This window comes from Oncorhynchus gorbuscha, linkage group LG21, assembly GCF_021184085.1.
Source record: "Oncorhynchus gorbuscha isolate QuinsamMale2020 ecotype Even-year linkage group LG21, OgorEven_v1.0, whole genome shotgun sequence".
Lineage (NCBI taxonomy): Eukaryota > Metazoa > Chordata > Actinopteri > Salmoniformes > Salmonidae > Oncorhynchus > Oncorhynchus gorbuscha.
The window spans coordinates 18,473,755-18,501,194 of NC_060193.1; the positions used below are offsets into that span (position 1 = coordinate 18,473,755).

The 27,440-nt window shown below is 48.3% G+C and overlaps 1 protein-coding gene across 5 annotated transcripts in view; it reads right to left on the bottom strand.

Annotated features, from left to right (window-relative positions):
* Positions 1-2,102: 2,102 nt before the first annotated feature.
* LOC124007660 (lysine-specific demethylase 6B-like) overlaps positions 2,103-27,440 on the bottom strand; it is a 154,927-nt gene continuing 129,589 nt past the window's right edge. For 3 of the 5 annotated variants that reach the window (XM_046318331.1, XM_046318330.1, XM_046318332.1), the window contains 19 exons: positions 22,686-22,770; positions 19,547-19,660; positions 19,120-19,246; positions 18,797-18,892; positions 18,412-18,664; positions 17,998-18,249; positions 17,591-17,764; positions 15,267-15,851; positions 10,627-14,450; positions 10,306-10,429; positions 9,191-9,296; positions 7,427-7,632; positions 7,064-7,248; positions 6,509-6,772; positions 6,043-6,230; positions 5,613-5,754; positions 5,202-5,328; positions 4,727-4,900; positions 2,103-3,648 (listed from right to left, as the gene is read on the bottom strand). In XM_046318331.1, coding sequence (XP_046174287.1) covers positions 3,625-3,648; positions 4,727-4,900; positions 5,202-5,328; positions 5,613-5,754; positions 6,043-6,230; positions 6,509-6,772; positions 7,064-7,248; positions 7,427-7,632; positions 9,191-9,296; positions 10,306-10,429; positions 10,627-14,450; positions 15,267-15,851; positions 17,591-17,764; positions 17,998-18,249; positions 18,412-18,664; positions 18,797-18,892; positions 19,120-19,241 — 6,846 coding nt within the window. In that variant the 5' untranslated portion in view covers positions 19,242-19,246; positions 19,547-19,660; positions 22,686-22,770 and the 3' untranslated portion in view covers positions 2,103-3,624. The remainder of the gene's footprint in view (positions 3,649-4,726; positions 4,901-5,201; positions 5,329-5,612; positions 5,755-6,042; positions 6,231-6,508; positions 6,773-7,063; positions 7,249-7,426; positions 7,633-9,190; positions 9,297-10,305; positions 10,430-10,626; positions 14,451-15,266; positions 15,852-17,590; positions 17,765-17,997; positions 18,250-18,411; positions 18,665-18,796; positions 18,893-19,119; positions 19,247-19,546; positions 19,661-22,685; positions 22,771-27,440) is intronic. The other 2 variants (XM_046318333.1, XM_046318334.1) reach the window with 2 other exon arrangements.

Here is a 27,440-nt window from a genome sequence, read left to right on the forward strand (position 1 = left end):
AATGCTTATCAGAGCAAAGAAAGAAGACAAATGCCCCATCAGTACCATCTTCTACCTCCGACTGTACTGTACATCCAAGAGCCTGATTTGCATCTGTGTTTATGTCACACACACGGCCTATGGTATACGTTGTTAATGTTGGATTGTGGAAGAAGTGGAAGATGAATGAGTAGATGGGATGGGAGGAAGGTGGAAGATGTGGAAGATGAATGAGTAGATGGGATGGGAGGAGGGTGGAAGAAGTGGAAGATGAATGAGTAGATGGGATGGGAGGAGGGTGGAAGTCAGGGATGTGGTTTTACGCAATGCAATGAGAAGTGCTGCTGAGAGAAAGAGAGTGACCAAGTAATAGCTTCCAAAACTAACTGTTGAAACCACACAACTCTGATATCACACAGGTTGATTGAGTAATTGTAGGGTTTGCATTTTGTGAGTCTGTCCAACCAACTCTTATGGAGACTCTCAGCCAATTTTTGCCAATACTCCTCTCCTACTGTGCCATGTTGAACCTATTCACTGAGGGAAACCTTGAAGAAACGTCTTCAAGTAAGGTATATATATCCACATAATAATCTATATATTGCATTGATACCATCTGAGTAATAGTAAATTAATAATAGCTTACTTCATAGTCGGAGCATCGGCTATGTTTATTAATAACCCCACACACATCATCACCTAACCCCCCCCCCCGCCCCACCCCAGACTGACCATCCGTGGCGGTCGATATCAGGGCGTAGTGGACGCCGGACGCAACTTCCTATGGAAGCAGGATATCCTCCGGTCTGTCCAGCGTTCCTCTGTCCTTGACCCCTTGTTGATCTCTTCACCCCGGGTCACAGGACGGGACACACGGACATTCTATCTCTCACCACTTTCCACTGATGAGGCAGGAATGAATCATTATTCTGAAATAACTGATATTAGATGGACCCAATAGAGAAAGATTAGGTAAAGGACCAGATCTGTGCTGGATTGGTGGATATGTGTTTGGTGATTTTGAATATGATCAGCCTTCCCTCAATGTTGTGTATATGTCTGTGTTGAAGTCTCCTGATTGTATTAGATCAATCAGCATCCGTAATCATGGATGTCAAAACAATTACTAGCTATTTCACCACCATTCAGCGGTAGTCCATTCCTATCCCCTGAAATAATTCACACGTACTATAGAGTTGTCTCTGTCAGTGAAATGATCAGGGGAGAGAAACTGAAATCTCTACTTTGTCATTGAGTCCTGTGTGCTGCTCCCTGCTATTTCCTGCCCTGTCTACTATCTGTATGACACTGCTGTTGGTTAGGGCCTGCTTCCTCACGCAGTTTACCTTGGATGAGATTCACCATATGGAAACCCCTGTTAACACCGATTTTATTTTTTCTACACACACAAACAAAACTGTTAGTGATTGTCTTGAATGAAGCGACCTCTGCAAGTGCCAGGCATATGTTGCGACAGCCGAGCGATATGAGGGTTTGGGTTGTTATTGTATATGGGGCCAAAGTGTAAATAGAAGATATCCGCTCCTCTGTCTCACATCCCCTCACACCCACGTCAGTGGTTAGTCTGTCAGCCAATCAGCCACAGGCAGGAAGTCATGAGCTGGATGTTGAAAAACACCATAGATGGATTATTATTATATATTATATTTTATTTAACCAGGCAAGTAAACAGTCAAGCAGGGTTTTTCCCTCTCGGTTTGAACAGGCCAAATGTTCATGGGTAGCCCTGAGGGCTTTATTCATTATGCTAGATTCTACACTATATTTTATAGTTACAAGGCCACAGTAGCCTACAGTATATTTTCAGATTGACTAACTGGGATGGTACATTATTTCTTTACGTTAGGGGATTTCCAATTGGTGGTGGTATCTGGTAAGAGATGTGGTCTGTTTCAGACATCGGCCAGAACAACTCAGGTGACTGTGTTAGCAGTTCAGCTGAGGTGAGTACCATCAATTTAATTCAAGTTACAAAAAATATATATGCAAATGTGGCTTTAATCGAAAGGATTTATTTATTAATAATAGTCATAGTAATGTCACACAAATTCACAAAGTGTTTAAGACATGTCTGGCTCAGTTTGTTGTTGTGTGTGTGTGTGTGTGTGTGTGTGTGTGTGTGTGTGTGTGTGTGTGTGTGTGTGTGTGTGTGTGTGTGTGTGTGTGTGTGTGTGTGTGTGTGTGTGTGTGTGTGTGTGTGTCTGTGAATTCTCTAAACAGTGCAGTTTAAAATGAATTAAAAGGTATTTTGGAACAGGAAAAATAGAATTCTCATCTTAAAAAGGATGAAAAAGAAGAAATTGTTCATCAGAGAACTGTCAATACTCCAACAGATAACATTTTTTAATCTAAAGGCCCCTAAAAAGGATGAAAAACAAAATGACGATTTCTCCGATAAATTTAAAAAAAAAAATGTACAGAAAATGTAGTTGTTTTTTTCACGCATTACAAAGACAGTATTCCGTTAGTCAATTTTCTACCTTGGCTGTGTATCCTAGCAACTACAGGGGAAGGTGTAAGTTATATTCATTAGAAATATCATTTATATATATTGGAACCAGAAGCACCAGAGAAAACATTGTCCTCCTGTGACACAGTTGTTACAGAGGACTTAGAATCACCATAAAAAAAACTTTCACAACTTGTACAACCCTAATAAAAACAAGGGGAGAACATAGACAGCCAATAAATACGAGACACATTTTAAATTAAAAAAGAACAATGTACAATGTAAAATCACCCCCCCCCAAATCTGTATGTAAAAAAAATACTCAAAACAAAATCAGAGGTACAACACAATTAATTATTACACAAACTGAAATATTATCACGATGAAAAATGGAAACAATTCATTAAAACAAAGACCTGATGTCCTAAAGAGGTGTGACAATTGCCTTCTTTCTCTCTCCTAAGGAAATAAACATTATACATTTGTAAAAACACAAAATTTACAACACATACAAGAGTCAGAAAGACAAGAACTAAAAAACAAAATTGTCTTTAAAACCCGTATGTTTCGAAGCATTCCAAACCCCCCCAAAAATGGCTCTTCTTATTCTTAATGCTTTTAGAAAAATGTCGTCTCTCTATTATTAGTATTTTCCATCTTAGTTATCTTCTAAATACAAGTCACAAGGCCAATGTGGTATATATCTAGGCTGATCTAGTCTTAAAAAAAAAAAGGAAAATAAATTATTTTAGAAAACAGCACCCCACAAAAAAATACAAACAGCATTTACACATTTCAGTATTCAAGACGACAATTTGTTTTAAGAAATCCGGAAATAACAAAAATTCATGCCATTGATAACAACCGTCAACTCAGTTGCTTGTTTACAACGGTAGCTAGCACCAACTGCCTTTCCGTTTTTTCAAGTCCTCCAGAAACCAGTAAGCTGGTCTTGAGCACCATAGACAACAACTGGAGTTTGATTGGCGGTTTGGTTTTGTAAACAGGGATGATGAGTAGTAAACTGGTTTTCGATTGGCTGCTTTGATCGGCAGTAGTAGTAAAAAATATCTTAAATAAGGAAGGAAAAAAAGGTTAAAAGACTTTTTAAAAGGTGTGTTCAGTCCCGTCTGGCAGGAGTTTTGGTTATGGCTGCGAGACGTGGAGGATCTTCATCACCGTGAACTGGGCGCTGCAGCCTGGAGAGAGAAGACAGGACAGAACATTAGATATACTAGCCTCAGATTGTCAGGCAGATGTATACAAAACACAGTCAGGGCAGACTGAGTGAGCGTGCTCGTGTCTTACAAAAAAAATGGAAAAAAGGTTGTGTGTGCGTGTGTCATAATAAGAAATAGTGTGTGTCTGTGTCTCATAAGAAAGATACAAGTACTTGGAAGTATAGCTAGATGGTGCACTGTCCTTCTCTCAGCACATATCAAAGTTGCAGGCTAAAGTTATATCTAGACTTGGTTTCCTCTATCGTAATCGCTCCTCTTTCACCCCAGCTGCCAAACTAACCCTGATTCAGATAACCATCCTACCCATGTTAGATCGGCAGGTAAGGGTGCTCTGGAGGGGCTAGATGTTCTTTACCATTCAGCCATCAGATTTGCCAGCAATGCTCCTTATAGGACACATCACTGCACGCTATACTCCTCTGTAAACTGGTCATCTCTGTATACCTAACGCAAAACCCACTGGTTGATGCTTATTTATAAACCCCTCTTAGGCCTCACTGCCCCCTATCTGACATATCTACTGCAGCCCTCATCCTCCACATACAACACCCATTCTGCCAGTCACATTCTGTTAAAGGTCCCCAAAGCACACACATCACTGGGTCGCTCCTCTTTTCAGTTCGCTGCAGCTAGTGACTGGAACGAGCTGCAATAAACACTGAAACTGGACAGTTTTAATCTCAATCTCTTCATTTAAAGACTCAATCGTGGACACTCTTACTGACAGTTGTGTCTGCTATGTGTAATCTATTGCTCTCCCTTCTTGCCTGTTGTGCTGTTGTCTGTGCCCAATAATGTTTGTACTGTTTTGTGCGGCTACCATATTGTTGTCATGTTGTGTTGCTACCATGCTGTGTTGTCGTCTTAGGTCTCTCTTTATGTTGTGTCTCGTCCTATATTTATATTGTATTTATTTTTGCCTTTTGGTAGGCCGTCATTGTAAATAAGAATTTGTTCTTAACAGACTTGCCTAGTTAAATAAAGGCTAAATAAAAAATATGCGTGTCTCTCATAAGAAAAAGATTTGTCTCCTCACCAGGTTGAATGTGTCGTAGGTACTCATTAGCTCCTCCATGCGGTACTGCTCCAACACCACTACGTTGTTGGAGAGGCTGGGATTCCTCTGGCGGGCACAGTCCTCACAGTGGACCACGTAGGTCTTCCTGCTGCCGCTCTCAGACGTCACAAACAGCAGGTCAAACACCTCCACCTGGTGGACAGAATATACACACACACCCAGTCAGTATACAGGCAGGGATCACTGGGCTGTGCGACAGGGCTCGTATTGTAATGCATGGGGATGAATTGAAAGCGTGCTGAAGCTATCATGAGGGAAGACAGCGGGTTGAAGTAATGCGGTTTTCAGAAGAGAGACGGGCTCTCTCTGATTGTAAGGTAAGTGTTTGTGTTTTGGGTTCAGTTAGAAGGCAGTTTGGTGCTGGCAGACGGGGGACGGGGGACGGAGGGATTGAGGGTTTGTATCGAGAGAGCTGGGTAGATGTATTACTCACGTCACACTCGTTGCAGTAGTAGGCTGGCTCATCCTTCACCCGGCTCTGGTAGGAGATCTTCTTCCCTGCGGTCACCAGCTGGTCTCGCAGAACCTGGATGTGCTTGATGGACTGCAGCAGGCAGTGTCTGAGGGAGGGAGAGAGGATGAGGTTCGAGCCCTGAATGGAATACCACGGGTGTGACAGAAAAGGACTTTTTACTGTTCTAATTATGTTGGTAACCAGTTTATAATAGCACTAAAGCACCTCGGGGGGTTTGTGGTATATGGCCAATATACCACGGCTAAGGGCTATATCCAGGCACTCCGCGTTGCGTCGTACATAACAGCCCGTAGCCGTGGTATATTGGCCACGTACCACTCTTTCTCTGGCCTTACTGCTTAAATAGAGGACCCATCAGCCTGCACTCACTTGATCATCTTGTATGTGTCTGGGTCGGTGACCTTCACGGTGCGGGCCACGTTCCAGGACACGTGGATCATGGGGACGATGGACTTGACCTTCTTCACTTCGTTCCACTCAAACCTCTCCAGGGCCAACTGGTACTGGTAGGCTGCAGAGAGGAACAACGCTAACATTAGTGCCTGACGTTCTGAAAGCTCTTCAACAGTCAAATTGTTAGTGACCTTGTATGTTTCTTCAACGGATCTTCATCTTCCGTCCCCTACTTATGCGTTTGGTTGGTGTGGATTTGGACTATGGTCATTAACCTCAAAACTCTCAAGTCAAAATGACTGACCACGATGGCTTTAAGGCAATGCGTTTCAGTAGATGGGCGGAGTCAAACATTTGCATCTGTAGCAAGAGTAATGTAGTTCCCTTTATCAGGGAGTTAACGTACAGTTGAGTGGTCCCACGTTCCATGCTATGTTGTTGCACCAGCCCACAGCCTGGACCCAGTGGACGGTCCCTGCGTTGATCCACACCAGGTCTCCTGGTCTCTGAATGAAGCGGTACACAGGGATGTTGGATCGGTACAGGTCCTCCAGAACAGGCCACCAGGAACCGGTCAGGTAGTCTACTCCATGCCTGAAGGAGGGGTGAAGGAGGGGGGGGATACTGGGGTTAGATCCTCTGAGGTAGTGGGTGATACGTTGGGAGAATGGTACACTTGAGTAGATGAGACACTTGTACTATTTTACACTCGAAGGACTCACGGGCCGAGCTCTAGTTACCCGGAAGGGCGAATTGGACAGATTTCTTTCCCTACATCAAACAGTCTCAAATCAGGAATGGATTATTGTTCCTCATCATCAACACATTCAGTAAGTCACGCTAGTGTATCAGCCAATGGCCACACTACTTACTTTTCACAGAAGTCGTCGATGGCCGGCCAGTAGTTTTCGTGCACGGAGAACCACTCGCAGTCTCCAGGCCCAATGTTGATGTTGACAGAGCAGAAGTTGTTGTTCTCCTGGTGGCCAGGCGTGCGGCTCCCGGGGACCTTCATGTAGAGCTGGACAGTGTTCATTCCCAGGATGGTGTGACCGACGTGGCTCAGCATGTTGCCGCTGGACGCCACGCGCATGAAGGCTGGTAGCTTCTGGAGCTCCTGCAGCTGGGCCTTCCACCTGGGAGAGAGAGGGAGAACAGGGTTATTGTATTTTTTTAACTGGCCAACAGAACCCAGTCTGAGTGGCAGTAGTAGCATCAATGCTATCATCACTAAGGATCTTATGTACTATCGTGATTTTGCACAATATGGCCTTGCTTAGCAATGGACGTGGCTTATGTAATAAAGATGCAGTACTGAAACCTGACCAGTAGGGGTCAGCAAAACCCCAGAGAAAGGTTCTGGAACAAATGGGAAAAGTCCCACATGTTCTATGTGGTAATAAAATGCATCCCTATCTCCAGCTTACCTCTTGGGGTCTGACAGATCAATGTTGGTGCCAAACTTGATGATCTTCCCCACTGGTTTCAGCTCGGTACTGGTAGCGTCTTTGCTTGTGGGGTCTTTGTTAGACGTCTCAGAGCTAGTCTCCTTACTCTTCTCTTTGTCTTCCTCATCTTCGATATCATCATCTTCATCACTCCCCTTCTCCTCCTGAAGACACAAAAGAAGAAGGTAGAGGTAAGTGAAATATAAGAGGCGTGTGTGTGTGTGTGTGTGTGTGTGTGTGTGTGTGTGTGTGTGTGTGTGTGTGTGTGTGTGTGTGTGTGTGTGTGTGTGTGTGTGTGTGTGTGTACACATGGTGTGTGTGTATCATTGCATCCATCCATACCTGGAGGCTCTCCTGGAAGCTGGAGGCCTGGTACTGGGCGTACTTGGCGATGGTGGTGTGTGAGCGGCTGCTCTCGCAGGGCCAGGTCTGCCCCGTGCCGCTGGGGTCCCAGTTCTCATCAGCAGGCTGCTGTACCTGGGTCCTCACCTCCACAGCATGCTCAGAGTTAGCATCCACCAGAGACTTAGTGGAGAACAGACCCAGGTCTGAGGAGAGAGAGAGAGAAACAGTGGTTTAACATAAACTCAGCAACAAAAGAAACGTCCCTTTTTCAGGACACGGTCTTTCAAAGATAATTCGTAAAAATCCAAATAACACGGTTTCCCATGCCTGTTCAATGAACCATTAACAATTAATGAACATGCACCTGTGGAACGGTCATTAAGACACTAACAGCTAACAGACGGTAGGCAATTAAGGTCACAGTTATGAAAACTTAGGACACCAAAGAGGCCTTTGTACTGACTCTGAGAAACACCAAAAGAAAGATGCCCAGGGTCCCTGCTCATCTGCGTGAACGTGCCTTAGGCATGCTGCAAGGAGGCATGAGGACTGCAGATGTGGCCAGGGCAATAAATGTCAATGTTCGTACTGTGAGACGCTACAGGGAGGCAGGACGGACAGCTGATCGTCCTCGCAGTGGCAGACCACGTGTTACGACACCTGCACAGGATCGGTAGAACCCGAACATCACACCTGCGGGACAGGTACAGGATGGCAACTGCCAGAGTTACACCAGGAGAGCACAAAATAGGTTGAGAGAGGCTGGACTGAGAGCTTGTAGGCCTGTTGTAAAACAGGTCCTCACCAGACATCACCGGCAACAACGGCGCCTGCGGGCACAAACCCTCCGTCGCTGGACCAGACAGGACTGGCAAAAAGTGCTCTTCACTGACGAGTCGCGGATTTGTCTCATGATGGGTGATGGTCGGATTCGCATTTAACGTCGAAGGAATGAGCATTACACCAAGGCCTGTACTCTGGAGCGGGATCGATTTGGAGGTGGAGGGTCCGTCATGGTCTGGGGTCGTGTGTCACAGCATCATCGGACTGAGCTTGTTGTGATTGCAGGCAATCTCAACTCTGTGCGTTACAGGGAAGACATCCTCCTCCGTCATGTGGTACCCTTCCTGCATGCTCATCCTGACATGACCCTCCAGCATGACAATGCCACCAGCCATACTGCTCTTTCTGTGTGTGATTTCCTGCAAGACATGAATGTCAGTGTTCTGCCATGGCCACCGATGAGCCCAGATCTCAATCCCATTGAGCACATCTGGGACCTGTTGGATCGGAGGGTGAGGGCTAGGACCATTCCCCTCAGAAATGGTCGGGAACTTGCAGGTGCCTTTGTGGAAGAGTGGGGTAACATCTCACAGCAAGAACGGGCAAATCTGGTGCAGTCCATGAGGAGGAGAGACTTAATGCAGCTGGTGGCCACACCAGGCACTGACAGTTAATTTTGATTTTGACCCCCCCTTTGTTCAGGGACACATTCCATTTCTGTTAGCCACATGTCTGTGGAACTTGTTCAGTTTGTCTCAGTTGTTGAATCTTATGTTCATACAAATATTTACACATGTTAAGTTTGCTGAAAATAAACGCAGTTGACAGTGTGTGATGAAATGGTGTGGCATGATTACTATTTGTAGGTAGGTAGTGCAGTTTGAATGAATGATTTGTGTGGTTACTGTGGTAGATCGTGTTGAATAAATGATTGATAACGACGTGAAGTGTGTGTGTGGCGGGATGTGTTAAACTCACTGAGTCGTAGGGACCCGGCCAGTCCTCTGATGACAGTAACAGGGTTCTTGGGGTCTGTACAGAACTGCAGTAGTACTGGGGATAAGGCATCTCTCTTACTCTCCAGCTATAGAGAGGTGGGAGGATAGAACAGTTAGTACAATTATAATAATTCACATCAGGTGCCGTTATCTACCAACAGAGGGCAGTACAGTACTGACTCAAAGTGGAGGAGGGATTGACTTCACTACTTGTATTTGTGTCAGATATTGACATGTTGAATGCATTGAGCTGTCTACTGGCACACAGCTCGGACACCCGTGTATACCCCACAAGACATGCCACCAGAGGTCTCTTCACAGTCCTCAAGTCCAGAACAGACTATGGGTGATGCACAGTACTGCATATAGCCATGACTACATTGAACTCTATTCCACATCAGGTAACTGATGCAAACAGTAGAATCAGATAAAAACAATAATAAACCTGATGGAACTGGGGAGACTGAAGCAACACAAACATAGGCACAGACACATGCATACCTACACAATAACATACGCACTATACACACACGTACACCTGGATTTTGTGTTGTAGATATGTGGTAGTAGAGTAGGGGTCTGATGGCACACAATGTGTTGTGAAATCTGTTGTGATTTGTTTTTTAAATTATTTAACCTTTAGTTAACTAGGCAAGTCAGTTAGGAACACATTCGTATTTACAATGACGGCCTACCCAGGCCAAACCCTCCCCTAACCTGGACGAAGCTGGGCCAATTGGGCGCCACCCTATGGGACTCCCGATCACGGCCGGTTGAGATACATCCCGTGATCAAACCAGTGTCTGTAGTGACACCTTTAGCACTGAGATGCTGCGAAACTCAGGAGGCCCAAAATGTCATGTTTAAAATATATAACTGCCTAAATTTTGCTGGACCCCAGGAAGAGTAACTGGCAGCAACTAACGAGGATCCATAAGAAATACAAATACAGGCATAGAAAATGATTTTAATTATTTCACGCTACACATTATTAGAGAAAGAGACGGAGTGTAATAATATCATGGGAGACGGGGTGCAGAGAAAAATAGATATGTGAGATGTGTGGTGGGGTTATGGTGAACGACAGGGACTTACATAGATGCTTGGTGTGGGAGGGTTGAGTTTCTCCCGTGGGATGGGCTCTGTAGTAAACAGGGGCTTGACAGAGAATGCAGGGAGCAGGTAGGACTCTCTGAACTTCCCTTTCACCCTCGCACCCCTGAGAGAAGAGTTCAATTATCATTTTTTTATAGATAAAACACAGTCACAAACTAGAGCATAAAAGCTGTCTTTTTAGAAATGTATTTACTAGAATGGACCATCTTTTACTTCGAGTTGGTAAAAACACCCACACTCTCTCCCACAACACTCCTGCCTTGTTCACCCCTCCATCCCCCTCTCCTCCTCCATACTCACTTGCAGGCCCGTATGACCTCTGCGGCTGTGTTGTTTATGGTGATCTCCTCCAGCGGTGTCCCCTTCTCCTCCACCTCCGAGGCGATGAACGTCTCTCTGTCTCCACTCTCCACCTTGATCAGCCTGATCTTCAGCTCCTTGGGCGGCCCGTCCGACAGGGCCTTCAGCTCTTTGGGCGGCCCGTCCGACAGGGCCTTCAGCTCCTTGGGCGGCCCGTCCGACAGGGCCTTCAGCTCCTTGGGCGGCCCGTCCGACAGGGCCTTCAGCTCCTTGGGCGGCCCGTCCGACAGGGCCTTCAGCTCCTTGGGCGGCCCGTCCGACAGGGCCTTCAGCTTCATGAAGTCAGCAGCCGAACCCTGCAGTGTCGATCCAACCTCACTGCCCTGAGAAGAGGACATGACACCAGAACTTTTTTCACTTCTACTATGGGACGCCCATTCTGAGGGTTCGTCTCCGCTAGTGCCACCAGCCTGTTTCCTCCTCTTCCGGTCTCTCTCCATGTCAGCGTGAATGTGGTCGCGGTCCTTCTCCCGGATCTCCTTGCTCTGGAGGTCCAGGCTCCCAAGGATCCGCAGGTGCTCCTTCTTCTCCTTGTGAACTTTGCCCTCCTTGTGCCATTTGGAACTGGAATGGGAGGAGGACATCTCCTCTCGTTTCTCTCGGTGCTTTTTCTTCCTCTCTTTCCTGTCCTGGTGTTTCTTGCTGCTGCCGTGTTTCCTCTTCTTCTCAGTCTCTCTGTCCTTCTCTCTGTCTCGTTCCCACTCTCTCTCAGGCTTGTGGTGCCTGTCCTCGTGTTTCAGCTCAGTCTTGGTCCTGTCTGAGGTGTTGTTGCTGGGGAGGGAATTGGAGTGCCGGGTCAGGGAGACCTCACAGCTCCGTCCCAGCTCGGCTAGAGAAGACTCAGAGATGGTAGTGAGCTTCATCTCTTCTTTCGGCTCCATCTTGATGGATTGTGTGGAGGGATTCAAATGTGACTTTAAGGAATGGATCCTCTTCTCCGTGGCCTCCCTCCCATCTCTCCAGATATCAGGCGCCTCCATCTTGATATTGACCCGTCTCTTGGCCTCCCAGTTGGAGGGTGAGTGTGGGCGGGACTTTCGGGGCGGTGTAAAGCCCGGGTGATTGGTGGAATCGGAGGTGGGGGAGGTGCTATTCTGCTGCTGTTGGATGTCGGGACCCAGAGAGAGGGAGGAGGAGTACTTCAGTCCCCCCAGAGCGGAGGGGGGCGGGCGGCCAAATGGACCTCCTCTGTAGGTGTACTTCTGGTTCTCCAGGGCGGCCGGGGACTTGAAGGTGCTGCTCACCCCCGTCTGGTGGAGGTGGGGCCTCTGGGGCGGGGGAGGGGAACTGGACGGGGTCTCCGACTCCTCTTCCTCATCTTCGTCGTCGCACTCGCTCTTCGCGGGCTCCGGGAGACCGTAGAGTTTAGCCAGGTCGCTGTGGCTGTAGTTAGTCCCTGACTGGGGGTTGGGGTTGAGAGGGACGGCTGGCTTGTGGAGCTCCGGTGCGGGTTTCGGGGTGGGACAACCCTCCTCTTCCTCGTTGAGGGAGGAGGTCCGACTGCAGGGGGAGGCCAGGGAGCCCTGTCGGCTCAGCACGGGGGGGCTGGCGTGGAGGTTCGCCCCAACAAAGTCGTCCTGCGGTTGCTGCTTGGGCGCCGGAATGAGGTCCGGGGCGCATAGGTAGCTCTTGTCCGGTGGCACGGTATCAGAGAAGGTGTTGTTTTCTCTAGCTACGTTTCGGTCGCTGCTATAGAAAGATTCCTCCTCTTTCTTGATGGACTCATCCAGCATGGCCATGATGTTGGCCAGACCGTCCGGGAGTAACGTAGACAGCTCCGATGGTTCCTCCTCAAACTGGGCGCTGTCCGAGTCTCCGCTGCTGCTGCTGCTAGCGCTGCTACCCAGGCTGCCTAGGCCTCCGCTGGGCATGCGCTTGTGGAGGAGACCCCCTGTGCTGGAGGTGCTGCTGGTGGTTCTGGAGGGGTTGGTAGAGGACGAAAGGCTGTCCCTGGGGAAAGCCTGGAAGAGTTTGGGGGGCTCTCGGAGGGTGATGCTGATGGAGCTGTGGAGGGGACCCGTAGCCCCCATCACTCCTCCTCTGGCCTGCCGACTAGCTTTCTCCTTGGGTCGGAGAGTGTCTTTGGGTGGACTGGGGGTGCCTCGCATGGTGGTGTTATTTAAGGGGTGGTTGGGGTAAGAGGTAACAGCAGAGGGGTTGTTAGGGTAGGAGGGCCCCGACGAGGACTGGGCGTTGTTCCCTGAGGTAACGTTACTACTGTGAGATGATGACTGGGGACTCCCACTCCATTTCTCCCTCTGCCTCTGCTTCTCCCTGGCATACTCCGTCTGGGGGGTGAGAGGGGGCGGCTGCGACCTCTCCAGGGGAGCGGGAGACGGTGGTGCCTGGCCTGGGGGACAAGGGGGTGCCCCGGCCCGGCTCAGCCAGGGGTAGGGGGGCGAGGGGGAGGACTGGCTGGTGGGTGGTGGGGGTAGAGGTAGGACAAAGGAGGAGGTGGAGACAGTGGACAGGCGAGGAGGAGGTGGGGCAGAAGAAGTGCTGCCTGACAGGAGTCTCTCCAGACTCTCGATGGCGGACTCCTCTCTCCCCTTACTGCTCCTGCTCATCTCCTCCTTCCTCTCCATCCTCCTCTTCCTCTCCTCATCCTCTCTCGCCCACTCTCTCCTTTTCTTCCTCTCCTCTTCCTCCCTCTCTCTCTCCCAGTCCCTCCTCTTCCTTTCTTCCTGCTCTTTTTCCCATTCCTTATTTCTCTTCTTCTCCTCTTCTGCTCTCTCCCACTCCCTCCTCTTCCTCTCCTCCTGCTCTCTCTCCCAATCCCTCCTCTTCCTCTCCTCCTGCTCTCTCTCCCAATCCCTCCTCTTCCTCTCCTCCTGCTCTCTCTCCCAGTCCATTCTCCTCTCTTCAGCCTGCATATGACCCTGCAGCTCAGCATCCAGTTTATCCAGGGCCTCCTCCATGGACTGGGGGGCTGAGGGTGGTGGTGGCTGGGGTCGAGAGTTAAGATACCCCTGGGCTGAGGTGGTGGTAGCCTGGGGGGGCTGGGGTGTAGACTGGGCACAGAGTCTGGAGTAAGAGGGATTGGAGCCTGGCTGAGGGGCAGAGTTGACCGTGTGGGGTTGGGGGGCGGTCATGGTGCGGTCACGGGGCGAGCTAGTGACCGCCATCTGCGGGAGGGGGTTGGGTTGAGACCCTCTGCTGGTGATAACGCTCTCCCCTGCCCTCTGGTGTCCTGAGGATGATGACGAAGAGGAAGGAGTGCGATCAGGCTCAGGCCGTCCGTAGTAACCCTTCCCCTGGACAGACTGGTGGTGGTGGTGGTGGCTAGGCTGCTGCTGGGGCCTGGGTGGTGCCCGCTGGGGGTGAGGGTGGCTGGCAGTGCCCACGCGGGCTCCCTGATACCCTGGGTGTAGCATGGGGTGGATGGGCCCCCTCTCTGGGTCCCTCTCCAGCTGAGATGGAACTGAGGTCTGGTGGAGCATTCCCATCGTCTCCCTGACTCTCCTGCTGCTGGGGATGTTGTTAGCTGAACACACAGCAGGGGGCGCTGTGGTCACAGTGGAGAGTGCAGGTCCAGTCATACTACTACTGTAGCGGTTGTTATGTGACTGTGAGCAGGGGGGATGGGGGGTGAAGGTGGGGGTGATGACTGGCGTCCTGGTAGGAGTTATGGGGGAGGCCAGAGGGGGGCTGACGTGGGGGCGGGGGTGCTGATGATGCTGGAGGGGTGCAGGACCCCGGGTCTCCCCGACCTGGTTCTGATGCTGCCCCTGAGATACCGGCCCTGCCCTGTAGAGACCTGACTCCTGTAGGGAGAGACACATGCTAGGTTAGTGCACTGAAGATACTGCGCAATAAAAACAGACACGGGTCGCTTCCCAAATGGCACCCTATTTCCTACACAGTGCACTACTTTTGATAGGGCCCATTTGGGACGCCAACCCGATTCACTACAATGCAAACAAAATGGATATGCTTTATATTTCCTGTACTTTCCTGTAAGTCCATAAACTAAGCCCATTAAAAAAGCCCCTTAACTAAGCCCCTTAACTAAGTCCATTAACTAAGCCCATTAACTAAGCCCATTAACTAAGCCCATTAACTAAGTCCATTAACTAAGTCCATTAACTAAGCCCATTAACTAAGCCCATTAACTAAGTCCATTAACTAAGTCCATTAACTAAGCCCATTAACTAAGCCCATTAACTAAGTCCATTAACTAAGCCCATTAACTAAGCCCATTAACTAAGCCCATTAACTAAGCCCATTAACTAAGCCCATTAACTAAGCCCATTAACTAAGCCCATTAACTAAGTCCATTAACTAAGTCCATTAACTAAGCCCATTAACTAAGCCCATTAACTAAGCCCATTAACTAAGTCCATTAACTAAGCCCATTAATTAAGTCCAATCAATTCCAAACAGAACCCTCCACTAAATGACAATGAGTAGGTAAAATGGGAGTTGTTCACAGACTCGTCGGGTCTACGTGAAGTGCCCAGTCAGCCCGCCGGGCGTCGATTCGGGATTTTTAAAATAATCCGTGTGAAAAAGGTGGAGATCAGGCATTAACAAATGGAGACTGGGTGCAACATTAGCTCTGCTGGGAAACCAGGACTCACCAGGGGGTGGTTGCTTTGTGGCCTCCCCTGGCCCTGGGGCCTCCACGCCTCATGGTGTGGGGTGGTGGGGTTGTGCTGCGGAGGTACTGCGGTGCTGCAGGCAGGGTCAGAGGGGCGGGGGGCCATGTGCCCCAGCCCCGTGTGGGGCTGGAAGTGAGGGTGGGGGTTGTAAGGCACGCCAGTGTGGTTTGCTGGTGAGGGTTGGGGGGGCTCCCTACTGTCCCGGTCTCCTCTACTGTCCCCCCTTGCTAGAGCTTGGTGGTGAGGAGGATGAGAGGGGGGATGGTTGTTGATTCCTCGGCCCCCAGTGGTAAGGCCTCTCTGGGGGGTAGGAGGACCTCCCCGGGACTCCATCCCCATGAGAGGCGGGGCTAGAGCTGGTTGTTTGGGGTACTGGGGGTGGTTATTGTGGGGGGGTTGATTGAGGGCCTGAGGTGGGAACTGGGGCTTGTGGAGTGGGTGGGGGGCTCCGCGCCCCTGGGGGTAGTCTCCCGGGGAGGAGATGCGGGTTGGGGAGATTGGCGAAGGGGCGGAGGGAGGGGGAGGTTTGTAGGTGTAGCCGCCCAGACCCGACTTGGCTGAGTCCTGTTACCAGAGAGAAAGAGAGTGACACGATCAGGTAAGAACTTGTGGGCTGGAGACCATAGACAAACTATTTGACCACCTAACCTGCATCTCATAAACTGACATGTTACTTTATGTCAAACGCAACAAACCAAGTTCCACCAACAACAAATACTATAATAATGACCTGATAAGCACACCTGATAAGCACACCTGATAAGCACACCTGATAAGCACACCTGATAAGCACACCTGATAAGCACACCTGATAAGCACACCTGATAAACACACCTGATAAGCACACCTGATAAACACACCTGATAAGAACACCTGATAAGAACACCTGATAAGAACACCTGATAAACACACCTGATAAACACACCTGATAAGAACACCTGATAAGAACACCTGATAAGAACACCTGATAAACACACCTGATAAACACACCTGATTAACACACCTGATAAGAACGCCTGATAAGAACACCTGATAAACACACCTGATAAACACACCTGATAAGAACACCTGATAAGAACACCTGATAAACACACCTGATAAGAACACCTGATTAACACACCTGATAAGAACACCTGATAAGAACACCTGATAAACACACCTGATAAACACACCTGATAAGAACACCTGATAAACACACCTGATAAACACACCTGATAAACACACCTGATAAACACACCTGATAAACACACCTGATAAGAACACCTGATAAGCACACCTGATAAGCACACCTGATAAGCACACCTGATAAACACACCTGATAAACACACCTGATAAGAACAACTGATAAGCACACCTGATAAACACACCTGATAAACACACCTGATAAACACACCCGATAAGCACACCCGATAAGCACACCCGATAAGAACACCCGATAAGAACACCTGATAAGAACACCTGATAAGAACACCTGATAAACACACCTGATAAACACACCTGATAAGAACACCTGATTAACACACCTGATAAGAACACCTGATAAGAACACCTGATAAACACACCTGATAAACACACCTGATAAGAACACCTGATAAGAACACCTGATAAACACACCTGATAAGAACACCTGATAAACACACCTGATAAGAACACCTGATAAGAACACCTGATAAACACACCTGATAAACACACCTGATAAGAACACCTGATAAACACACCTGATAAACACACCTGATAAACACACCTGATAAACACACCTGATAAGAACACCTGATAAACACACCTGATAAGAACACCTGATAAACACACCTGATAAACACACCTGATAAGAACACCTGATTAACACACCTGATAAGCACACCTGATAAACACACCTGATAAGCACACCTGATAAGCACACCTGATTAACACACCTGATAAGAACACCTGATAAGCACACCTGATAAGCACACCTGATAAGCACACCTGATAAACACACCTGATAAACACACCTGATAAGAACACCTGATAAACACACCTGATAAGCACACCTGATAAGCACACCTGATAAGCACACCTGATAAACACACCCGATAAGCACACCCACACCCGATAAGAACACCTGATAAGAACACCTGATAAGAACACCTGATAAACACACCTGATAAGAACACCTGATAAGAACACCTGATAAGAACACCTGATAAGAACACCTGATAAGAACACCTGATAAGAACACCTGATAAGAACACCTGATAAGAACACCTGATAAGAACACCTGATAAGTACGGTGAATTCTCTTGACGATGTGGTAGTGTTCTTACAGGTCTGATCTGGAACTCTGGAGGCCCGTTCCTGCGTTCGGGCTGGGCCCAGGGGGCGTTCCCCTTGTGTATGGGGTTCCAGAAGGCAGGTTTGGATGGGGGAGGGGGGAGGTGGGCCGGGGGCTGCTGCTGTCCTCCTGGGCCAGAGAACCTCTGGATGCTGGGGTGAGGAATCTGGAGAGGAGTAGAGTAACAATGTAAATACTACAGCAGGTCCCATCAAAACAACATGGTCAAATTACAACAACAAACTAAGTTGAGATATCAAAAGGTCACAAATAATTCTATGCAATCACCTGATGCTACATATTAGAGTATAGACTTGGATTTCTTTATCCTGTATGTGTAAAGTAAAAGTAACTGCGTGAGTGAAGTGTTGATTGCAGTGGTTTCTGTCATCCACGTACCTGCTCAGAACTCCTCTTCCTCTTCCTCTTGCTCGGACTGGGGCAGTCCTCATTGGGGCGAGAGGAGGGGTGAAGGGAGGGGGGCGGGGTGTGCTGGATGACCGAGTGCTCCCCGAGAGGGGGGGCCGGCCTCTTCAGCTGCCCCCCCTGCATTTTCCCTGGGTAACCCCTCTGCTGCTGCTGTACCTGAGACCACATATCACCCAGTGATGCTGGACCCCTGGGAACATGGTGCTCCTGAGGACCCTCATACTGACAGATAGGAGAGAGAGAGGAGGAGAGAGTGAGGAGAGTGAGGAAAAGTCAGCATTACATCTCCTAACAAGACATCCACCTTTAATCGTCACTCACTGATAGGCCACTCGTTTATCTACACTCGTCCTGTCGGATGATATCACTGGCCCCTTCTCTCACCTTCAGTAGCTGATTGGGTCTGGAAGGCAGGTGGGTAGGAGGCCTAGTGCTGTATCCACCGCTGTGCAGACGGGGGGCGTGGTCGCCGGGTAGGGGTACAAGTGAATGAGGGGGGTGGGAGTCATACAGCTGACCCAACTGCTCCCACGCCCGGTGGGGGGGAGGAGGGGGGCGTTGCTGGTCCCCTCTCTGGAGGCTAGGTAACATGGCCTGGGACAGCTCCAGCTTTTCCCCACCACGAACCTGGATGGGCCTGTTGGGAACAGAGAGAGAGACAGAGAGAGAGTCAGATTACAGTGACTACAGCCTGGAGTTATGAGTGTAGTGACAAGGAAAGACGAGGCGGAGACGACAGCTAGCCCAATGGAACATATGCCGGACTCACCCATTATTGAAGAATTTACTGGGATGGTTCAGTCCGCCCATGTGACTTGGCGCTAGATGGGGGAGGAGCTGGTTTTGATTGACACCTGGCGAAAACCTGGTAGAGAGAACAAGAATAAGAGTCAGACCAGGACTAAATACTGTGAGACCTGTTAACCTGAGAGAAATATACACCTTAACCTAAAATAACCATTAACACTGAACGTGTGGTCTTAGCTTCAAACTCTCTCACTTGAGGTCTAAGTCAGTTAGTGAAGGTGTAATTAATTGCCCAGTAGGTGTGTGTGTGTGAGGCTTGTTGGTTGCCGTGGAAACCTAACATACCTGGCAGGTTGCGCCCAGGTGGCGCGGTTACCCACGGGAGTCCATGGTACCCGGCTGAGTCCTTCCAGAGGGAAGGAGTCCCGTGTGCCACGCCCACCAAACTGCTCTACTGCGTGATGCATCCAGCCTGGAGGAGGAAGAGGGCGGGGCTCAATATATGGAACACACACACACACACACACACACACACACACACACACACACACACACACACACACACACACACACACACACACTGGAGAGATGCACACTCAGCATGTACACAACGTGTGCCCTCTGCGGAGGAATTTCCTTAACATGCAATTTCTCACATACACTCCCCTCTTTTTCTCACACATGCACAAACACACAGGCACACAGTCAACAAACTATAATCCTATAGCATTTGTGGATTGCCCAAAAATGCAAGTGCACACTTTCTACTCACCACAGTAGCTGTGTCTGTGAAGCCCTCCACTGCAGCACAGAGAAGGCCACACACCAAAGACCAAGGGAAGACTACACACCTGTCTTCAACACCAATACTATACAGCCTGTTAGGCTAGAAAGGGAACGAGGAGAGAAATACAGAGGTATAGGAGAGAATAAGAGGGAGAGAGGAGACAGAGAGAACATGGAGGGAGAGAAGGGGAGAGAGGTGCAAGTCAATAATTGCCAGTAGGTTTTCCATTATATAGCTCAGCTCTAGAGCAGAACTCACTGCAGACAGAGAGGAGGGGTTGAGACTGAGGAGACAGGACAGAGGAAGTAGAAAGTCTAGATATGGAACAGTTGGAGAGGAGAGAGCTTACAAACGTCTCAGTGACTGAAATACAGTGTGTTGAGTTGGAGGGAGGCAGCAGACATTGTACAGCTCTAACTGTTTATCTGCAGAAATGTGTCAACTTCAATAGTTTAACACCTATTACACAACAGACAGTAGGTCTAGGTATTACAGTCTAACCAGATTGTCTGCGTGTCGGTATAGTTAGCTAGTACACTCTGGTAGTGCTGCACTGTGTCCCCTAGGGGGCCACGGTAGCTCTGCTGTAGCTGACTGAAGGATTATTAACTGAGCACAGATGGTTCTGGGGGAGTTGGTGGACCTATGACAGGGGAGCCCTGAGGTTACTGTAATCCCTACAGGGGGTAGAAACCCACACAGACTAACCATAGGTTTTAATTCCATTATTAGAACAGGCGTGATGGAGAGGGACAGGGGGAAGACACAACAGAGGGTCTGAACAGGAAGGAAGGATAGAAGACCAAGAAGAGATGGGTGGAAAATAAAAGTCCTCTTCAAGGAAGGAGGGAGGGGCTGTGCTGCCTATATCTCACGCCCACACACCTTCCCACACGTGGCAGAGAGGCAAACAAAGAAAGTTGAAGAACACAGAAAATAGCCTGGTATATATATATACACACACACACACACACACACACACACACACACACACACACACACACACACACACACACACACACACACACACACACACACACACACACACACTCACACGGTGACACACATGGTGACACACATGGTGACACACACGGTGACACACATGCAAAAAGTAACATCACCCAGAAAAAGCGATGCTGACACACAGGATCACAACCACTAAAAAACAGAGAAGACTCAGCTAGAAAAGGCCCATGTTGTCCAACACAGAGTTACAGAAGACGGAAGGAGATTCCTGTTAAAAATGGAGACGAGCACACACCCGTGACAGACACACACCCGTGACAGACACACACCCGTGACAGACACACACCCGTGACAGACACACACCCGTGACAGACACACACGTGTGACGATGAGTCAGCAGAAAGCTCCACTCTAGTCAGCGTTGGTTCCTAAATTAGCTCTGCTGGCGTGTGGGACCTCCCTCCCCCTCATCCCTCCCTTATCCCTCCCTCCCTCCGCCTCGCTATCAAAAGCCTAGGGGGAAGATATTTCAGGCGCTCCGTTTTTAGCTTCCAGGGAGACGGAAATAAAGACAACACCGAGCCACGCTGACACTCCCCCTCTACTCATCTGTGTGTACGCGTGTATGAGTGGGATAACGACACCCTAGACAGACACACACACACTAATGCCATGTAAAGTGAGACTAGGAGATCACACACAGCTCAGACTGGTTTACACATTCCCACAGACACATAGAAAGACACACACACACAGCTCATTCTAAAAGACTTTTGACATTTTGTTGCATTACATTCTTATTCTAATATGGATTACATTGTTTTTTCCCCCTCAATCTACACACACTAATCCATAATGACAAAGCAAAAAATGTTTGTTTTTTTAAAGTTTGCAAATGTATAAAAAAAACTGAAATATCACATTTACATAAGTACTCAGGCTCTTTACTCAGTACTTTGTTGAAGCACTTTTGGCAGTGATCAAAGCCTCAAGTATTTTTGGGTATGACGCTTGGCACACCTGTATTTGGGGAGTTTCTTCTATTTTTCTCTGCAGATCCTCAAGCTCTGTCTGGTTGGACGGGGAGCGTTGCTGCACAGTTATTTTCAGGTCTCTACAGACATCGTCGATCGGGTTCAAGTCCGGGCTCTGGCTGGACCACTCAAGGACATTCAGAGACTTGTCCCGAAGCCACTCCTGCGTTGTCTTGGCTGTATGCTTAGGGTCGATGTCCTGTTGTAAGGTGAACCTTGCTCTGGAGCAGGTTTTCATCAACGATCTCTCTATACTTTTCTCCATTCATCTTTCCCTCAATCTCACAGTCCCTGCCGCTGAAAAACATCCCCACAGCATGATGCCACCACCATGCTTCACCGTAGGGATGGTAACAGGTTTCCTCCAGACGTGACACTTGGCATTCAGGCCAAAGAGTTCAATCTTGGTTTCATCAGACCATAGAATCTTGTTTCTCATGGCCAGAGTCCTTTAGGTGCCTTTTGGCAAACTCCAAGCAGGCTGTCATGTGCCTTTTACTGAGGTGTGGCTTCCGTCTTGCACCTCTACCATAAAGGCCTGACTGGTGGAGTGCTGCAGAGATGGTTGTCCTTCTGGAAGGTTCTCCCATCTCCACCGAGGAACTCTGGAGCTCTGTCAGAATGACCATCGGGTTCTTGGTCAACTCCCTGACCAAAACCCTTCTCCCCAAATTACTTTGTTTGGCCGGGCGGCCAGCTCTAGGAAGAGTTTTGGGGGTTCCAAACTTCGTCCATTTAAGAATGATGGAGGCCACGGTGTTCTTGGGGACCATCAATGCTGCAGAAATGATTTGGTACCTTTACTCAGATCTGTGCCTCAACACAGTCTCGCAGCTCTATGGACAATTCTTTTGACAGGTGGACTCCAATCAAGTTGTAGAAACATCTCAAGGATCATCAATGTAAACAGGACGCACCTGAGCCCAATTTCGAGTCTCATAAAAGGGTCTGAATACTTATGTAAATAAGGTATTTTTTTAAAAACTTTTAATACATTTGCAAAAGGAAAACATTTAATTGAATCCATTTTAGAATAAGTCTAACGTCACAAAATGTGGAAAAAGTCAAAGGGTCGGAATACTTTCCAAATGCACTGTATACACAAGCAACACACACACAGTTACCTTTCAGAATAGCACCTAATTCAAGATCCGCTGTCTCGTCAAGTCTCAGCTTCTACAGCCAATCATCTCTGGGATCTCTTCAGCCCTGGACCAATCAGAAGAAAGAGTCAGATTTAATATCAAGATCGCTACAACATCTGTTCACACACAATCCCGATTAGCCAATAGCTGTATGTATCAGACAATAGGGCTGTTCCATGACATTATTCACTATTCTGGTCTGAAATGGATGTTAGGTACTATATTTATTGATTATTATATGAATAAATTAAAATAGCCAACTTGGGTGCAATCAATTAGCGTAATTTCTCAGAAATCTAATGATAAAAATAAAGAAATAATGTTTCCGGAATGCTTATCGTATCGGTTTCTACATACAGAAACTATTTCAGAACAATCTGAGATGGTGGGTGTTGAAATCCTCTTTCTGGTGCTGTATGGAGGTGGAATGACCCAATAGCTGTACTCATATTATTACATCAGACAGCGTCGGTAGACTTCTCCAGAACGACAACGGATCTGAGAAACCAGACCTGTCCAACACTGCATTTATCAGTCAGAGTCAGGAGACAGACAGGGACTTTAGATATTAGTATGACTGTCTAACCTCCTCTCTCTGGCTCGCTCTCTCCCACGGTTACTAAGAACATGGAGACATCACCCCTCCACTCTTCTCCCCTGCTTCGACTCCCTAGTCGACACGGGGGGGTGTGTGGAAACCCAGGGAGGGCAGGAGGGGAAAGGGTGAATCAGCAGGGGACCGACAACACAAAGCGAGAGGGGGCTCACAGACACACACAATGGTGAGAATAACTGTGTTAGAGGCACAAGGGCTGTTGCTACATAAACAACAGTAGCCTCTCACAGGAAGAGGTCGGCACGTTAAGTCAACTATCACACGTGAAACTGTAGCGCAGCAACAAGAGGGAGGGAGGGAACGGGGGGAAGAGGAGAGGGTAGAGGCACAGAGAGACCGATGAGGGGAAGAGAGAAAAGGAGAGAGGAAAACGAAACTAACAAACGTGCAGCATGGGGAACTGAACACTGGGGATGGGTGAGAAACAAACTTCGGATAATATTAGGAAGCTATTACGAGCTTTCTCAGGTAATATGGAGACAGACAACTGATTATATCTGTCAGTATGCTGCGTCTGTGTGTGACGATACGCTGCATCCGGGGTGTCACAGCACAGGGACCCCCCCCCCACCCCGGGTGAGTGAGTCAGCGCCACGCCCAGTGGTCGGTGGAAAGGGCTTACCCCAAACTTAACACTTCACCCCCTTCCCCCTCCCACTGGGACGCCACTTACGGTCAGGTGACCGGGGGTGTTGCTAGTGACAGCGTGACGTCTCAGGGAATTTCTCAGGTGCCGTCATCGGTGCTTAGTGAACCGGTGTTATGGTGGAACATGTAGATAGGCAGGTCGGGGGTTTATGGTTAACACAGGAATCGCCAGACCACCTTACCATGATAAAATTACAGTGGGGCTTATTGTCACTTTTAGATGCTGCGTTCTCTTGTGGTGTTGCCGATTTCCCCAATTGGGTAAAAGGGGAATTCCTACGAACTACAATGAAGTTACCACACAGGCCGCAGAATCTCACCAGCAGAATTAACATTGCAACTAAGAATGTTGTGCAACATAACGAATGTTCGAATGTGTGAATTCCCACGGTAGCCCCTGTATGTCACCTGGGTAACAGTGAAACTCTCATGACGACAGACGTTAAAGAGCGGAGGTGTCAACACCTCCGTCACCACGGTTACGGCATCACATACCTGGCTATCACTCTGATAGAGAGAGGCTAGGGCCATGCCATCATCATGCTAACCGTTCCTAACCATAACTACCAAAACATTACTCAAGACTCACATCTCTAATATACACAGAGTAAACAAAACATTACTCAAGACTCACATCTCTAATATACACAGAGTAAACAAAACATTACTCAAGACTCACATCTCTAATATACACAGAGTAAACAAAACATTATGAACATCTGCTCTTTCTCTCAGACTTCACCTGGATTCACCTGGTCAGTCTATGATCACTCATTAAATCCACTTCAAATCAGTGTAGATTTCTTCAATTTTATTTTACCTTTATTTAACTAGGCAAGTCAGTTAAGAACAAATTCTTATTTTCAATGACGGCCTAGGAACAGTGGGTTAACTGCCTGTTCAGGGGCAGAACGACAGCTCGGGGGTTTGAACTTGCAACCTTGCGGTTACTAGTCCAACTCTCTGACCACTAGGCTACCCTACCACCCCGATGAATGGGAGGAGACAGGTTAAAGAAGGATTTTTAAGCCTTGAGACATGGCTTGTGTATGTTTGCCATTCAGAGGGTGAATGGGCAAGACAAAAGATATCAGTGCCTTTGAACGGGGTATAGTAGTAGGTGCCAGGCGCACCGGTTTATGTCAAGAACTGCAACGCTGCTGGGTTTTTCACTCTCAACAGTTTCCCGTGTGTATCAAGAATGGCCCACCACCCAAAGGACATCCAGCCGACTTGACAACTGTGGGAAACATTGGAGTCAACACATTGTTGACTGATGAATTGAGGCTGTTCTGGAGGGTAAAAGGAAGGAGGAGGAGGGTGAAAGACAATATACTCTTAATGTTTGGTACATTCGGTGTACTCAGCTTTGAATAGTAGTGTACTACTATGGCTGACCCTGTAAAGCAACACATTTCACTGCACATATTCAGTGTATATGGAAATAAAACTATTTTTGTAAAAAATAAAAATAGAAGTATACTATGATAACCCACTAGAAGTCAACTACCACTGTTACAAAGCTAAATACAAACAATCGGTCAGCCACCAAATCACCACCCCCGTCTGACTCCAGTAATGAGACAAACAGAGAACTCCCCTGCCAGCCTCATAGTGGTTTGGTCCAGAGCCAGACATGCGACATAGAAGGGCTCAGTTAAACATAGATAACAGACTACGAACACACACAGAGACAGCGAGTGAGAGAGACAGTGAGAGCGCAGGAGAGAGATAAAGGATGACGTAAAGATGGCGACCTACAGACACTAGTTCCGGACAGGCCGAGAGATAAGTGATCGATTTGATAAGAAAGCGAGAGAGAGAGAGAGAAAGAAGGTTCCGGCGTGTCTGGCGAGTTCGAGAGATGAGGGAGGAGAAAGGCCTGTGGGTTTCTCTCCACACTGGTCCATTACATACCTGGCCCCAAAAAGGGATTGAGTTTAAGGAAACACACACACCGCCGGGAACACACAGTCTGCCTGTGTCCGTTCCGTTGCCAGGCTCCACAGCGTGTGTTTGTTTGTGTGTGTGTGCGTGTGCGTGTGTGATGCAGGCTAGTTCGTCACCAACGCAGCCAAGCATTTCCCACACACACTACCGCCTACACAAACCGGGAGAGCACCGATATGGTCAAACACACACAGAGAACATCCTACAGCGGCTATTTATGGTTAGTAGAGAACAGAGGTCACTCTTCCTCCACACTAACTATAGTACTGCTGCTCTGTCTCTTTAGGTCTAGCTGTTTGTCCTTCTAAAACGGACAACCTCTCACGTTTTTACTGTCACATCCCAAGAATAAGGGTAGACAACGCAGGCTGAGAGAACCGGAGCGAGAGAGAGCGGGCTGAAATATGTTCCTATCCCCCATTCTGTTGGAGAACGTGGATTTTCATCCTGGCTGGAGTGAAGCTGAACATGTGTGGTTTCTGAAAAGTCGGTCCAAGTGGCAGAGTACTCAGGAGGAAAGCCATGCCCAACACCCCGCTCTCCCTCTCTGGATCCTCTAACATGACTTTTACTGACAGACGTGGTGAAATGGTCCGATATTTACATTCTCGTACATGTACAAGGCTGAAAGTCTAGTGTGGTATTTTGGCAGCCTGCTGGTTTACGCAGGTTGAGGAGATGGAAACAGCAAGAGCTGTTTTATCTAACTGCCATCGCACCTGTGCCTGTAACAACTGTCAGTGTGTGCGTGTGTGTGTGTGTGGATGCCTTGAGGAGGGCAGAGGGCATCAGTAGTAGTTTCCTGCGGAACAGAAGCGGTGTCTGAGTGAGAGTAAACCTGAGTCAATACAAAACCATTAACAGGGTTTCACCTCTAAAACCCTTGAAGCCATGTCAGACAGGCATGACGTCAGCCTGTCATCCACGTGTTTTAACCAAAGACACAGGCTCTAAAGCAGATGTTAAAACAAACGGAACCGAGGCATTGGAACGTTAACGGACGATAAACAAGGCTGAAGGCAGTTTTTCCCTTTTCTTGATCGTCCACTAATAAAGTTTGAGGGGGCTGACTGGCGCGTGTGGGGGTATGGGAAGGTGATTTCCAGTCAGTCACTCAAGCAGATGTCCTCAACATCTCTTTCGCAAAACAAGACTTCACAAGGAGGGGTGACGTTCTTCTTTTCGCGTTTTCCAGAAACAGCATGACTCCAAGCGGGAGATAGTCAGTCAGACCAAGAGCCCATGCCATCGTCTGAGCACTCACTCACACACAGATGTGCGTGCCAGTGTGTGTCAGCATGTGAAGCAGTGACTCACTATACGAATGTCTGTGAGAGACCGAAAACTGTACATGTGACTATATAGAAATATGTTGAGACATTTGTGCCGCCGAAATCTGAACGACCATAAGCGTGTGTTCACGTTCACTATCGGCAATAACACGATCAAACTCACTCACTTTCTCGTTCCTTCACTTCAAAACAAAAACAACCCGCCTGCCTTTTCCCCGAACACGGCGG